This window comes from Adiantum capillus-veneris, chromosome 1 (assembly GCF_014529385.1).
Source record: "Adiantum capillus-veneris isolate H3 chromosome 1, ASM1452938v2, whole genome shotgun sequence".
NCBI lineage: Eukaryota > Viridiplantae > Streptophyta > Polypodiopsida > Polypodiales > Pteridaceae > Adiantum > Adiantum capillus-veneris.
The window spans coordinates 119308063-119322236 of NC_140931.1; the positions used below are offsets into that span (position 1 = coordinate 119308063).

Sequence of the window (14174 nt, forward strand, 5' to 3'; positions counted from 1 at the left end):
TATTCTTGGCAAGGCAGATATTTGGTGTGTTGCTATGTAGTTATTGAGCAAGTTGCCAAGTCCAACCCTAGAGCCACCTTTATGTAAACATAGCAATGTATCGCATGTGGTATATTATGCACGTGGTTGCTAATTGATTGTGCAAGATTAAAAATCCAACATTCTTATTTATTGTTCTTGAACTGATTATTTAAATAACCCCAATCGTCGAGGTGGCAAAATACTTGTATTGGAGGCTTGCAACATTTCTATCATAAAAGTGTCAATCTCACACAAGGCACAAACTTTCTTCAATTTTGGATGCAAATTTCAAATTTCTTTCATCAAAGACTTCATGATATTGCCCTTGTTGAATGCATAGTTTAGTATTTGTACTCGAGGAGTGGGATATGCTTGGGGAAGCCACTCATCAAAAACTGCCTATATCGCATGCAATTATAAGATGTTGAAGAATGCCCTTACATAGTATGAATACACTATGGGCGTCTTTAGAAACACCTACCCCATGTAATGTGCAGATATCTGCATTTCTAGAGAATATATAACCCTCTATTCTAACCCACATGATATGGTACACAATTTGAAAAGTGACAAACCGCAGGGTGTTGGGGGCCCCTGTCTTCCAAGGTAGATTAAGATAAGAGTAACTAAGTACATCAACAGTCATACAAACATAGCTATATGTGTAAACCAATAAGACTACACTTGTTCCTGATGAATTGATTAGAGAGTTGCTTTGGTAAATTCAATGGAATAGCCTCCATTACTAGACTGCCTTTCAAATCCCTGTTTGTGTGCAAGGCAAGACAACTATATGAGGTGGATGGAGTGCGCTGCACAACACTGGTAAGAGCTATGGCTCTGCCATATGCCTTTCGTGACGCGCTATAACGTGTTGTATACAGTCACCATTCGTCATTGCTCAGATGGCCTTTTGTGTTGTAGAAACAAGATCGAGAATCATTGACTTGGAAGGTGAAACGCCTCACAAATGGGACAACATCTCTGCTTAAATGTTGGAACTGTCACAGAGTTCCCATTTTCCTCATTTTACCCTCAAACTGCCTGCAGCACACATCATGAGGAGAGGTTCTTATGTGAGAAGAGCGCACACGCATGTGCATGTTCACACATACATCACCTCATTCATTCATTTCAACCAGACCCGGGGCCGGTCACTCATGACAAGTTCCCTACATCATGTGCATGCAAGAGACTAATCACAATACCCCTGTACACATGTGATAATTACACTACAAATATCTTTAAAAGAAAACCGTCACCCCCCTTTTAATGTTAACAAAAAGTATCTAATGAGTACATAATCCTCTTTGGCTAACTCAGATGATATGGTGCATGTTCTGCATAGTGACCAACCTGGGAAGCAGACTCTTAGCAAGCACCACCATTAATTGAGTAAGATGCCCACGACTGATTATTTGGCATTACCTGAATGTAGGTACTGGTGACAGGCGCTGCAAGGTAGTAAATCTAGACTACGCTGCTTCACCAGGGGTACTAATGACTGCACAACATCGGTCATAAGCGGCCGGTAGTCTGCTTCCTGCTGCACGCACATCGCCGCTATTGCAGCTACCTGTTAAGACACCAATGATCAGCCAGACTTAAATCCTTGTATGTTGCAGCTCTTCAATGTAACTTGCATGTAATGGCTACTTTTAAAGGGTCTTTATAGGCATTGAATTATATTTCAAAATCATTTGTCACAAGAGTAGCTCAGATTTTCCATATTTTGGAGGTATTTGGAGCCATACACCAAAAGTACGCCGTACCGTGCCATTTTTGTCAAACTTTTTGAAAGATTTGTCCCAAGGCAAAATTACCAACCTACCCTGAAATTTATCAATATTCCCACAATACCCCTCAAATTTCAAAAATTCCCAAAATACTCCTCAAACTTTAACAAGAGCTCCCAAAATACCCTTCACATTTTCCAAAAAATTTCAAAATACCCAAAGGCACTCCAAAGGTAGATCTTTTTTGTCAAAAAGAATAAACTATGCAAAAATTGGAGCAATCCATCCAATAGTGGTACAAGGGTATTTCAATAACTTTGAAAATTTCAAGGGTATTTTGGGAATTTTAACAAATTTCAGGGGTATTTTGGTGTCTAAATCCTATACTTGTAGGTTTATGGATGAGATACATTTGCCAACCCATCTATTCTTGTAGGGGTTCTTTTTTTCCAGTGTGCAAACTCCGAGCTTGAGGTTATGTCCTCATAAGGCCATCAGGCATGTTCCAGGAAGCAACTTTACTGATATTTATGATCTCTATTAAGATTAAATAAAAGCTGATTTGGCTTTCATCTTACTCGACACTATGCCCACCAGTGCTCAAAAAAAAACCTAGGTTTAGTGTAATACGACCTACCCTAAATTTTTAAGTTGATGGTGAGAAAGCCTGCAAATTTTTGAAAAATATAGTGTAAAAACCTTCAAGTAGGGGGGCCCCAATCATTTTAAATCCTAAATTTGAAAGAATCTTCAAGGATGCTAGATCAGGGGCGAGGAAGAAGAGCATAATGGAAATGGAGGCAATGAGGTGGAGCGGCATGTGGGTGGCAATCGGCGGGTAGCTCGGGTAGCTGGCAAGCAGGGACATCTGAGCATTGCAGGGGGGATGTGCATGAGCGACAAGTGCGTCAGGGCTTCGGCGTCGAGCGGAGGGTGTGCCAGGTCACACGTGGCTGGACAAGCTGGGGGAGGACAAGCAGATTCTAATTTGTTTAAATGACGTGTCGTGCTATAAGCATCGAGCTGTTCATGGTATAGTGGCTTAGAGGGAAACGCCTTGGATGGACCGGCATCAGTGCAAGTTCGATTCCGGGCATTACACTCCACAGTTTTGCTGCGGATAGAAAGTAAGCAAGGAAGTGATCTGAGTGAATCTGCTGACTAATAAAATATCAAAGCTGCCAGTAGGAACATAGAAGTATGGTCAATTCACCTCTAAAATTTCTCATGTGAAGGTTTTCCTTCCTACTGTTAACACTATATGCCTACCAGTGCTCAAAAAAAAAACCTAGGTTTAGTGTAAATAAATTCTGAGTTTTACCCCTAAATTTTAATTTTGAAGGTGAGAAAGCCTGCAAATTTTTTAGTGTAAAAACCTTCAAATACAGTCAATTCACCTCTAGAATTTCTCATATGTCGGTTTTCCGAGTTTTGGAAAGAGGTTTTTTTCGAGCACGGATGCCCACTTGCATAACAAGGCGATATTTGCTTATCTGCCAAATGTAAAATAAAATTTGCAAAACTGGCAATGTAAAAATATCATACCTGAACCAGCTCCTTGAAAGCATACTGTCCTTTTAGCATGGGGTCTACTATCTCATGCACCTTGTCTCTGTCTGTCAACCGTGGCAATGCCTGACGCAAAAAGAGCCCACCATGTTGCCTTATTCATAGGAGAAAAAATTTAAGTCAAACTAAACTAATCATTCAATGCCAAGAACTAATGCCTGAGTTCAAATTTTTTAAGGCCTGCTAAAACTCTTGATGTTCAATTGCTCAAGTAAACACTACAATGCTCCACTGACTCCCGCGACTCCCATTGCTTATTTAAGCCAAATTATGTGGTAATTGAACTGATTGATGCTCCACCGAAACCCACGACTCCCATTGCTTATTTAAGCCGAATTATGTGGTAATTGAACTGATCTAGCAACTAAAAGCACAAAAACAGCAAAAATCCATGGGAGAACAGAGATACCCAAGAAACTAGGTCACGTTGCTCAGCTGGCCTTTCCATGTCCACGGGGGTACAGCCCGAAATGAGTTCTAGAAGCACTATCCCAAAACTGTAGACATCTGACTTTGTGGTAAGCTCCCCTTTCAATGCATACCTATAAACCAACAAAAGAAACTAACAATGCAACCTTCACCTTCTTGACATCTGAATTTCTAGAGTACCAACATCCCTTAGGCATGCTTACATAGACATGGGCTTACTCTGGAGCTACATAGCCATGAGTGCCCAAAACTCGAGTAAAAACTTGGCCGTTTGCCTTGTCAGAACCGAGCTTTGCTGAGCCAAACTCTGATATTTTGGCACTGAAGTTGGGCCCTAGAAGGACAATACTTGATTTAAAATCACGGTGGATAACAGGCGGAGACACAAACTCATGCAGGTACTCAAGCCCTCTTGCGGCATCCAAAGCAATTCGCATTCGGGTACTCCAGTCCAACATGTTATAACGGCTCTCCGAGTGACCTGAGATAAAATGGTGTTCACAAAACATTCATCTAAGCAACAAAATCCTTTTTCTGTCTAATAAGAACAGCTCCATGTCTACACAAAAATTGAAAATTTGTCTAAGCACATATAAAATTATGCTTATGAGTTCTTATTTTCCCTCGGCCACATCATGTCTTCTAATTGGTGAGGTCATAAAGTAACCACCTAAAACCTTGGTCAAGAGACACATGAATAGATGTACGGATAATCATGTCGGCAAATAGAGAGGCAGATAGGTAGATTGATACATAAGGACGCCAAATCATCAATGTGTGAGCGTGAATCATTAGTTCAAAATTCAATCTCAGTCCCAGTAAGTAACCAAAAGAGGGACCAACTGTTTACAATGTTTTCGCCTACTTTTTGTTGGTTGATGCTGTTGGTTTGCTATGGCTAACAGAATGATCAGCTCCATCATGCATAGAATTGGCTGACCATAAGCAACATCATCCTCTCCACTTTCTATCTCTAACCACAGCAGAATGGTAGTTTTACCTACTGAATACAACTTACCTCTACTCTTTATATGTGTTGCCTTCACCAAAAGGCTTACCTTGAGAATGAAGATATTCGTTAAGGCTACCATTCGGCATAAATTCATAGGCAAGCAATCTATGGTTTTGATCTGCACAGTAACCTATCAACTCTAGAAGATAGGGCGAATTCAGCCGGCTCAGCAAGTCCACCTAGGAAAGCAAAAATTATACCAAAGATTAATTTTCTTGGAAAAGAAAATGCAGTAAAGTGATGAACAATACATGCATACTCACCCGGGTGTATACATTTGACAGAAAAATAGAGATGAACCAACCTCAATTCGGAACTCGCGGTCCACATGCTTGCCACGATCATTAAGCTGCTTGATGGCAGAAACTCTGCCATTTGGAAGGACGCCCCGATATACAGAATGGGAAGCGCTTTGAAGTATCAAGTTGGCAGGGTTGAAGTTACTAGTTGCTAAGTGCATCTGTTTGTATGTGAAGACTTGGGCTTGACAAGATGAGGACACGTGCATAGCCGGAAGCATGTATTGGGTAGCACTCTTGTGAAAATCTGCCACAAATTGTTTGTACAAGCAGAGTTTAATTTCAAATGCAGAGAGAGAGAAGTATAGACAAACACCACTATGTGCATGCATCAAATGCGAAATTGTGTAAAATAAGGAGCTTCTATGGCATACCTTGGCTTAGACCACTCATGTTCGAATCATAAGCCTTCCTAGGGCGAGGGCGAGACTTGTGGAGAATGTGAAGATAGTAAAGAGCTACTGCAAGCACAGAGGACATGGCCAAGGCGGCAATGAGGGCCACGATAACCACCGCAGCATTGCTGCCATGACGCTCCGCCATTGTGGTTGGTAGCTCCCCTGGTAGAGTGAACGATGAAGACATGGGAGTAACTGCAGGGGCAGGCACAGAGGCAGGGACGGACGCGCCCCATTTGCTGTCTCCAATCATTGCACCTCAAACCCACATTACGCAAATGAACATTGGAATCAACAGCAATTACAGAAGCTGCAATGAAGGAAGCAACCTCGACAGCTTCCCCTGCTACACTGAAGGTCAGGTATGATCGTTCCAAAAGCATTCGTGTATGTGAATGTGTGGTACCAGTATATGTAGTGTGTGTGTGTGTGTGTGTGTGTGTGTGTGAGAGGGAGAAGAGTGTATGCGCATGCAAGAGAAATGAGCGCGTTTGTAGTAGTCTGTAGTTGTGTTCGTATGGGCATGTGCGGTTCTGTGTGTGCATGAGACAGTATGTGTGCATTCAGAGTCTGAGCGAGAGAGTGTGTTTTTTGTGCTGTGCGCCGCAGTGCGTGTGTGTGTACGCTTAAAAAGTTTCAAGGAAAAGGCCATGCAGATTGAGCTTTCATGGGGAAAAGGAACGGGTGGAAAGGAGATAAGAGAAGAGGACGTCGAATACCTGTGGGGACGCAGATGAAACCCGCAAAGGCAGCCCTGCCTGGCACCTGCGCTTTCGTTGCTGGCTGCTATGGACGAAGTCACGAGCGCAGGGACAAAACGGAGAGGAATGATGAAATACCCTCTCTCTCTCTCTCTCTCTCTCTCTCTCTCTCTACACACACACACACACACTCGAGTTTCTCTATGACACCACTATAGCTGGCGTCGGAGTGACGGTGAGCTGCTGGACTTCTTTAAAGTTTACCTTGGTTCTAAACTTGTAGGGTGGAGTCGTCAGTTAAAAGCCGGATCCTGACTCTTGTTTAGATGTGATTAGCACATGCAGAGCTCCCAACGTTCCTTCATGTTTGAAGGAACGTGGTTGTCGAACGGGCCATGTTGCACACATGCATCACAACGGCTTGCTTGTCTGCATCACAACGTTCGATTTGCTTGTCTGCAAGTTGCGAAAAGCGTATCTTCACCCTACTGCATGTGAAGAATCAAAGTAGCACTGACTTGAGCTTCTTCTTGCCATGGTGAACATGCCCGTTTAACCCCGAACGTGATGCGGGGCGGGGGGGTCATCTTGTTCAGGACAGTGGAGAGCCGGTGGGCTACGAGCCAATGGCCGGGGTTCACAAACTATGTCTTGCATTCTTAGAACTCTTGAATCCCCTTGAGGTTCAGAATGTTAAATTGAAAAGTATTTCTATGAACTTTATAGTAGGCTTTCCTATTACAGTCGAACGATATTCCTCAATTTGGGTTATTGTCGATAGGTTGACCAAGATGTTAAGGTTATCAATTCTTTTATGTTACCCTATATAGCCTTCAATGGTCCTCTGCTAAAGCTGGCTAAATGCAACTGGAAGGAGTTCTTGAAACCAGTAAAGAGATTTATGTGGAAGAACAAAGCTCAAGATGCAGCACCCTGGTAGCGGGCGAAATGGAAAACAGTTGCAAAACCTTTGGAGCAAGGTGGGCTTGGGACCCTTAACCCTAACACTCATGCGGAAGCTCAATGTGCCAAGTTTGTTTTAGCCCTCGTTAAGCAAGGTCGTGCTTAGGCAATTATGGCCAAGAATATAATGGACAACTCCAGAATACGCTCGCAAGGCGGCCAGTGGAAAGGACTTGAGGTTCACGACAAGCTGGTGGCCCCGGAGTGGGCCATCCTAAAACTAGGGGGTATGACATGCAAGCTTACTTAGAAATGCAATAGAGCAACGAAGTTTCTAGAATGGAGAGAGATTACAAGGTACTTCCACAACTCTTTATCTCAATGGTCCTCTTGGTTCTCTAAGGTTGGAGGCAACCTTTTGAATCCTCTCTGGAGGGAAGTTGCCATAAAGGTTAATAACAAAGGTATCACAGGTATAGGCCAACTATGGGACTACAATAGAGGCTGTTGGAAAGGAACGAACCAACTAGCCTTCGAGTTTAGCCTTAGTGGGTCAGAAAGATTGCTAATCAGTAGAGCTCTAGAACGACTCAATAGGTGGTATCTGTTGGACTGTGAATCCAAGCTCGAGTGGAAAGCCTGGCACTGGTCTATGAACAGACATTTTCTGAAACCGCAAACTAAAGATGTGTATCTAACCCTTATGGCATCACAACATTGGTTCTTCTCGCTTAATAAGCAGTGGGGAAAAAATTGATTAGGGTCAAGATGGGAGACAATAGTGAAGCACATATGGTGCCCTCAATGGCCGCAAGGGATGAAGGTTTTCTTATGGAAGGTGCTATGGGGAGCCATGCCAACCAAAGTGAAGGAATTGGTCCGGATAGGTGCTCGCAATGCAGAACAGCTTGTGAAGACCTCTCTCACCTTTTTAAAGAGTGTTTGACGATCTGTGGTTGATGGGCAATATCTGCAAATGGGTCCAAAAAACCTGGCAAAAAGGATTCTTTAAGAACGATCTTCTCTTAGGAGAGAAAGAGCCAAGCACTGCTTATTGCTACACGAATCGTGAGGTATTGCTACTTTAAACACATTTGAAAGACAAGGAATTGTCGGATCTTCGAGAACTCCTTGGAAGTAGCTAACTTCAAAGAGATAGTCCAAGAAAGCAGGGCAATGATCATAGCCATTGGAAAGAAAAGGAACTCAGAGGAGTGGAATAGAACCCACAGAGCCGCAATAACGGGCGTGCAAAGATGAAAGTATATATGGTCATGGGGTGGCTCCCCCATCAACCGATGTATCTATGATCTGTTGAATTGGTCATGGCTCGTCTCACGAGCATGGCAGAAATATGTAATGTTTTGGATTTGTCAATATAATCACCATTGTGAGTTTTGAAAAAAAAAATTACTCCCACCAAGCCTACCTATCAAGACATTCAAATTAGCAAAGTTGGTCGTGGATTTGCTTAGTAACATACTAAGAGGGCTCCCCCCATAAGCCCTTCAAAGGGCCTTGCAATTGGGGGGACCTTCATCGATTGGAGGGCCCAAGAAGTAAATTGTGTGTGACCCATACCTACAACACGAGCCGGTTATTGAAGGCATGCATTTCTCTATTCTTTGTCTCTTCCTACAATTTGTACCCGATTTAAATGGTGCAACTATAACGTAGGGGGTGGTTGGGATACCCCCCATCGAAAAAGTAGCCGTCAGTGCCGGTTGTGGTCACGATGGGCCCTTTGTGAAATAAAGAGAGTATGGGGCAACAACCACCTGCTTGAAGGGCCCTCCAATAGCGCCTCTAATGGACCTATGGGGGATCCCTTAAGTGATTATGATTCAAAGTTTAACAATCACATTTCGAGGACTATTTTTAAGAGATTGGACATGCAACTCAATCTAAGGACCTTTGATCATCCTAAGATGGATGGGAAAAGAAAAAATGTTTAACCAAGTGCTAGGAGAAATGCTAGAGTGTATGTAAGTAAGAAGGAATAAATGGGGAATATTATCTCCCTACTCTTGGGTTTGCTTATAGCAATTCAATATGCTAATGTGTGGTTCTTTCAACCAAGGCTAGTAGATTTCGATGGGGCTAACCACAAAGAAACTTCAACATGTCAAGAACTTCCCTCGAGACAAGCTCAAGATCACACACACACGCACAATGCTCTCTCTCTCTCTCTCTCTCTCTCTCTCTCTCTCAACTCCTCGCCTAACTCACTAGACCCACCCCAGCCCTTTGCACACCTCTGCCCATGCTATCATCCTCGTTGCGACTCCACTTGCACGACACCTCATGCGCGCGAGTAGGTAAATCGACCTTTTTTGTTTCTTGAATTTCTTTGTAAATTAATGTAATTTAAATATATTGCACACGACCAAGTAAAATGACCTTTTTTTGTTTCTTTGACTTTTTTGAATAAATTTAATGTAAATTTTTTTAGTGCTATTTGATTTTATTTTTTCCATTTACTTGCTATATAATTTGATTTCATTTTATTTATCATTTCCTTTCATTTAGCTTTAGCTTATAATAAAAAATCCCAAAAAACAAAAAAAAATCACCCAAAAAAAAATCACAGAAGAAAGAACCAACTAAAAAATAGGCAAAAATCCAAAGAAAGGAGAAAATTTGTTTTAAAAATCATTAAAATTTGTCCAAAATAAATCAAATAAAAGAAAAAAACAATTAAAATCACAAAAAATCATTAAAAAATAAAAAATAAAATTTTAAAATTATAAAAACTTTGAAAATTTACGAAAAAACATAAAAATAACAGAAAGAATCATTTTTTTAAAAATGTGCAAAATTTCATCGAGGTAACCACGAGCAAGAAGCCAGTACAAGAGTGTGACCTAGTCGAGCCTTGAACTGTTGGAATTTTTAACAATTTTGTTGAGAAAGGGTGAAAGCGAATTCACTCAAAACAGAGCGGACGAAAACTTGTCAAAATTATCAAAGTTAAAAAATTTCCCCCTAAATCACAATTCAAAATCCAATTTTTGATAATCCCGACCACGAGCACGCTCTTAACGAGCTCAAATTGCAAATCAAGACTGAGACTTGAGTTGCCCTAGAGAAAACGCATAGAGCTCGTGTAAAAATTTGCAAGAGCTTTGATTTTTCAGCTAAAAAATTATTGGGAAACCTTCAAAATTGGTTCTTAATCTCTATAGCTGGCAAGAATATCCTTGTTTTGGCCCCATTCTAGACGAGTTGAAAGTGCAATCATTGCATGTTGAGGTCTAGTGCATGACAATCAGGACCTAGGCCCGACAGAACATTGGGCAATGATTAAAAAATTAAGAGCCTAGTTTTTTATCATTTCAAAGAATTATAATCAATGCTAACTCATTAGAGGTAGAGTCAACCAACTCTTGTGAGTCTGAAGAACATTCGACTGTCAAAATTGCCTTGGCATAAGTAGTCTTTTCAACTCGAGCTAGAGAAAATTCCATTAAGCAATAATAGAATCTCCCAAGAAAGTTACAAACCAAACACAACATGGACACAAGTTGAGTAGAGGATTCAAGTGTACCAAAGCGAGACAGTAATAGCGACAGTAGCATAGGATAGAATGCAGCAAAGAAAATCTTACAACTCTATGGTTATAGTGGAGACAAATTTTTGTATACCGATTTAGAAGGTCATAGGTATCTGATAAGCAGTAAAACTAGCAACATAGGAACCAAGATCCTACTTATCAAAGTGAAGCTAGATCTAGAAAAGTTTGAGATGTTTACAAATTTCAATAGAGCCAAGTATTGCAAACTCAAAGATGAGGTGCAAATAGATGTTCAAGAAATTGACACAAGTGGATATCCAAAAAATTGTACAACCCAACAAACCATACAATTGGTATACAACCTAACAAACCATACAATTGGTACATATGCAATCAAGGTCTTTGTACATGGACTATAGTGGTTGAGTCTATAGTTGAGAACTACAGTTAGAAAGCCCAACAGATCAGTCAATTGAAGCAAGACCTATCAGAGAACAAGCAAACGACACTATAGAGGTCAAGATGGAGCAATCTACAACATAATTCTAAGGGCCCTAAAAGAGATGTCGACAACTTGGCAAGCACAAGGACAAGAACTTCTTTAAAGCTTGAGATATACGAGCAGATTGAAGTGCCACCCATAACGGTATAATGTTTAGATTGTGGAAAAAAGGAGGACATTTTCCAAAGAATTGCCCCAAAAATCGGGACAACAAGTACACAGCAACTACAAAGCAAAGCATAGAGCAAATTGGAATTGCAAATTTTGATGTGAGTGAAGATGCACACGCACTTGAACAGTTTAAATTGGAACCGCTAAACAAAATATTCATATGTGGATTTAGTCAGAGCACTTTGGTAACATCAAAAGTCGCAAAAAATGCTAGGTTTGCAAATGATCCAGCATCCACAGCTAGTAGTGCGCAATCACCTATGAGTCTAAGGGAGACATCAAAGTGAATGCTATTAGCATTGTATGGCACACATAATTTGTATGCATTGTTGGGCAAGATGGGAAACTATACAAAAAGAACCAACCAGTATTTGAGAGGCCTACATACCAGCTCGTAGAATTATGCCCTTTGATAGAATAAAAGGAATGGTTTATCTTTGATAAAAGAATCCATAATTTCCAGTCCTCTCTACAACTGATGACATTACTCGTATGAATCAAGAAATGTGCCCAGAGACAATTTATCGTCCATCAAAAGTATAGTTTTAATATTATGATTCGACAAGCACATATTATGACCAAGATGAACGTAGATATAGACAAGATTCTATACTACATTGCTTGGGTCATGAATCCACAAAATCTCTGGTCATAAGAGACCCATGAGATAGAAAATATTAAGGTGAAAATGATGCAATTTACAACTTGTGAAGAGTGTGTGCACAAATGCATGCGTGCTCGATGTGTTGTGTGAAGAAGAAGAGCACAAAGAATCTTGGTGGAGCTCCCAATGAGGATTGGAATAACTCACTACTCCTTATTGATCTACATTACCAATGAATAAAGATAAGGTTAGTACGATTTGTAAGATGGGTGTCTGGCCAATCGGCATGAGCCCTAATTGTCAAGGTGGGTTAAGCCCAACTTATGAGTATGAGCATATGGGAAAAGCCCCTAGCCTACTAAGGATTGGATAGATAATGATTAGGTCCAATGGGAAGGAATTGCAACTTTACTAGCCAATAGATCCAAATTTTAAAGCCTATATATGAGGCTCACGTGTATGTAAGTTACAAGAGATTATGAATGGATTTCATTCTAAGATTTGTTTATTTTCACTTTCTCACTCCCTAACATTCTTACAGTTGATATTAGAGTCACATGGGCACTGTCTCTCTTTAGTTTATTATCCTAGGCTAACTCTTATTTTGCAAACACAAGTTCCTTTTTTGAATGGCATAAAGTCAAACACAAGGTCAATCTACAAGTTGAGGATGTAGACAAACTTTTCCCAACCTACTTGTGTGGTGGTTGGAGAAGGAAGCATCAAGCTTTCAAAGGTGTGATCTTTCAACCCTAGCCCTTGCTAAATCACCATAAACAACTTTGGGATATTGTAGAAACGTGCCCATCATTTCATACTTCTCCCAACCTGTAGTGCTCATCTCCCATCCCTCAATCCTGGTCCTATGTCTCTCAACCTGCAACGCTCACCTCTCATCATGCAATCCCATTGCTCAAAGCTCAACACCTCAACTTGCACCCCTTGGATGCATGTAGCTTCCATTTCTCTATGTCAAGCCCTTGGTTGCTACCTTCGTCATCATCAAAAGTGGCTACAACTTCACACCCTCACTTCCTACTATGCTTGGCATATCCTTCTCTTCTTTCAGTGCTCACACTTGCCTTTGCTTGCTACGACATGCCGCTCTATTGGCTTCACCTCCTAGCCAAAGTACCCACCCATGCTGTCAATTCGACTTCACCATTGGCCTATCAAACTATGCCAACACCAACTCAAGCTCCACCAATCTACTCTCTAATCTTTCTACACTCATATGTTACCAAGGTGTCGTGTCATCATCAAGTTGTCATCTTGCACCCAAGTTATCATCATCACCATCTACATCCATGTGTACCATTATCTGCCTATGCCCTGGTGAACCGCCATCAACCATCATTGCCAACTCATTTGTTGCTCGTTTTGCAAGCTCGTTCTCAACTGCCTTCACTCTTGCATGAACCTTTCTTGTTGTGCAATCCCTTGACTCTTCACATTAGCCTAGTTTGGCCTTGATGTCTATTACCTTTCCCTGTCAGTTTATTGTAAGAGGACTAGCATATGCATATCTCCACACAAACATACTTTATATTGGCCATTGGCCTGCTAAATATAGGTCCTCTATAATTGCATGTGTATCTTGGCCCTTGGCCTGTGGCCCATCTTACCCTAGGCCAGAGATTACTCCCCCTTGGAGAAGCGTTTTTTTCCTCAAAAATAAAAGTGATGATAGCTTTGTAAGAACACTAATGTTTTCCACAATGGTGTCCCTCAAGGATCTAGTTGTCCAATGGACTCATACACGATGCAATAGGAGGTTCAATGAAACCAAGGAAAAACATATTGGTTTTCCACATTGTTGTCCCTTTGCAACCGTTTTGTGTAATCAAATGATATCCAACATATTGTGTAGACTCTATTTATGACTCACTTAAGTATTTTAAATGAGTTACCACAACTAAGAGGTGTCTTAATGGATAACCAGGTTTTGAACGTTCTAAAGATGCTGGCACATGTAAGAATACCTCTTCTCAACTTTCCAAGAAAGTGACATGCTGACATAACTCATCAAATATTAAGTCTTTGACTTGTTATCATTTCTCATCAGTAAAAAACCCCACCATACTTGGTCATCGAGTTTGAGAGCCTGACTTAAACATGACAAAACTAAACCTAGTCACAACATCCTTTGCCACATAGTAAGCAAACTACAAGTAGAGAGATAACCTTTCTAATTCGACTGCTTTGTGCTAATTTACGTGCTTAGCATATTGTTTAGCACAAGATTAACACTTGTAAACTACCTACCCACCTCTAGATGACTGGCAGTACTGAGTTGTGTTCCCCAACCATTTACA

General features: G+C 41.0%; 1 protein-coding gene across 1 annotated transcript; it reads right to left on the reverse strand.

The window, feature by feature from the left end:
• Positions 1–585: 585 nt before the first annotated feature.
• Positions 586–6118, reverse strand: LOC147465431 (protein CYTOSOLIC ABA RECEPTOR KINASE 9-like). Its single transcript, XM_086520088.1, has 8 exons — positions 5441–6118; positions 5072–5313; positions 4814–4946; positions 3975–4236; positions 3736–3868; positions 3303–3392; positions 1450–1597; positions 586–1065 (listed from the first exon to the last, which is right to left on the reverse strand). Exons 1-8 carry the CDS (start codon positions 5715–5717, stop codon positions 1046–1048), a joined length of 1305 nt encoding a protein of 434 aa, XP_086376214.1. The 5' UTR covers positions 5718–6118; the 3' UTR covers positions 586–1045.
• Between the last annotated feature and the right edge of the window lie 8056 nt (positions 6119–14174).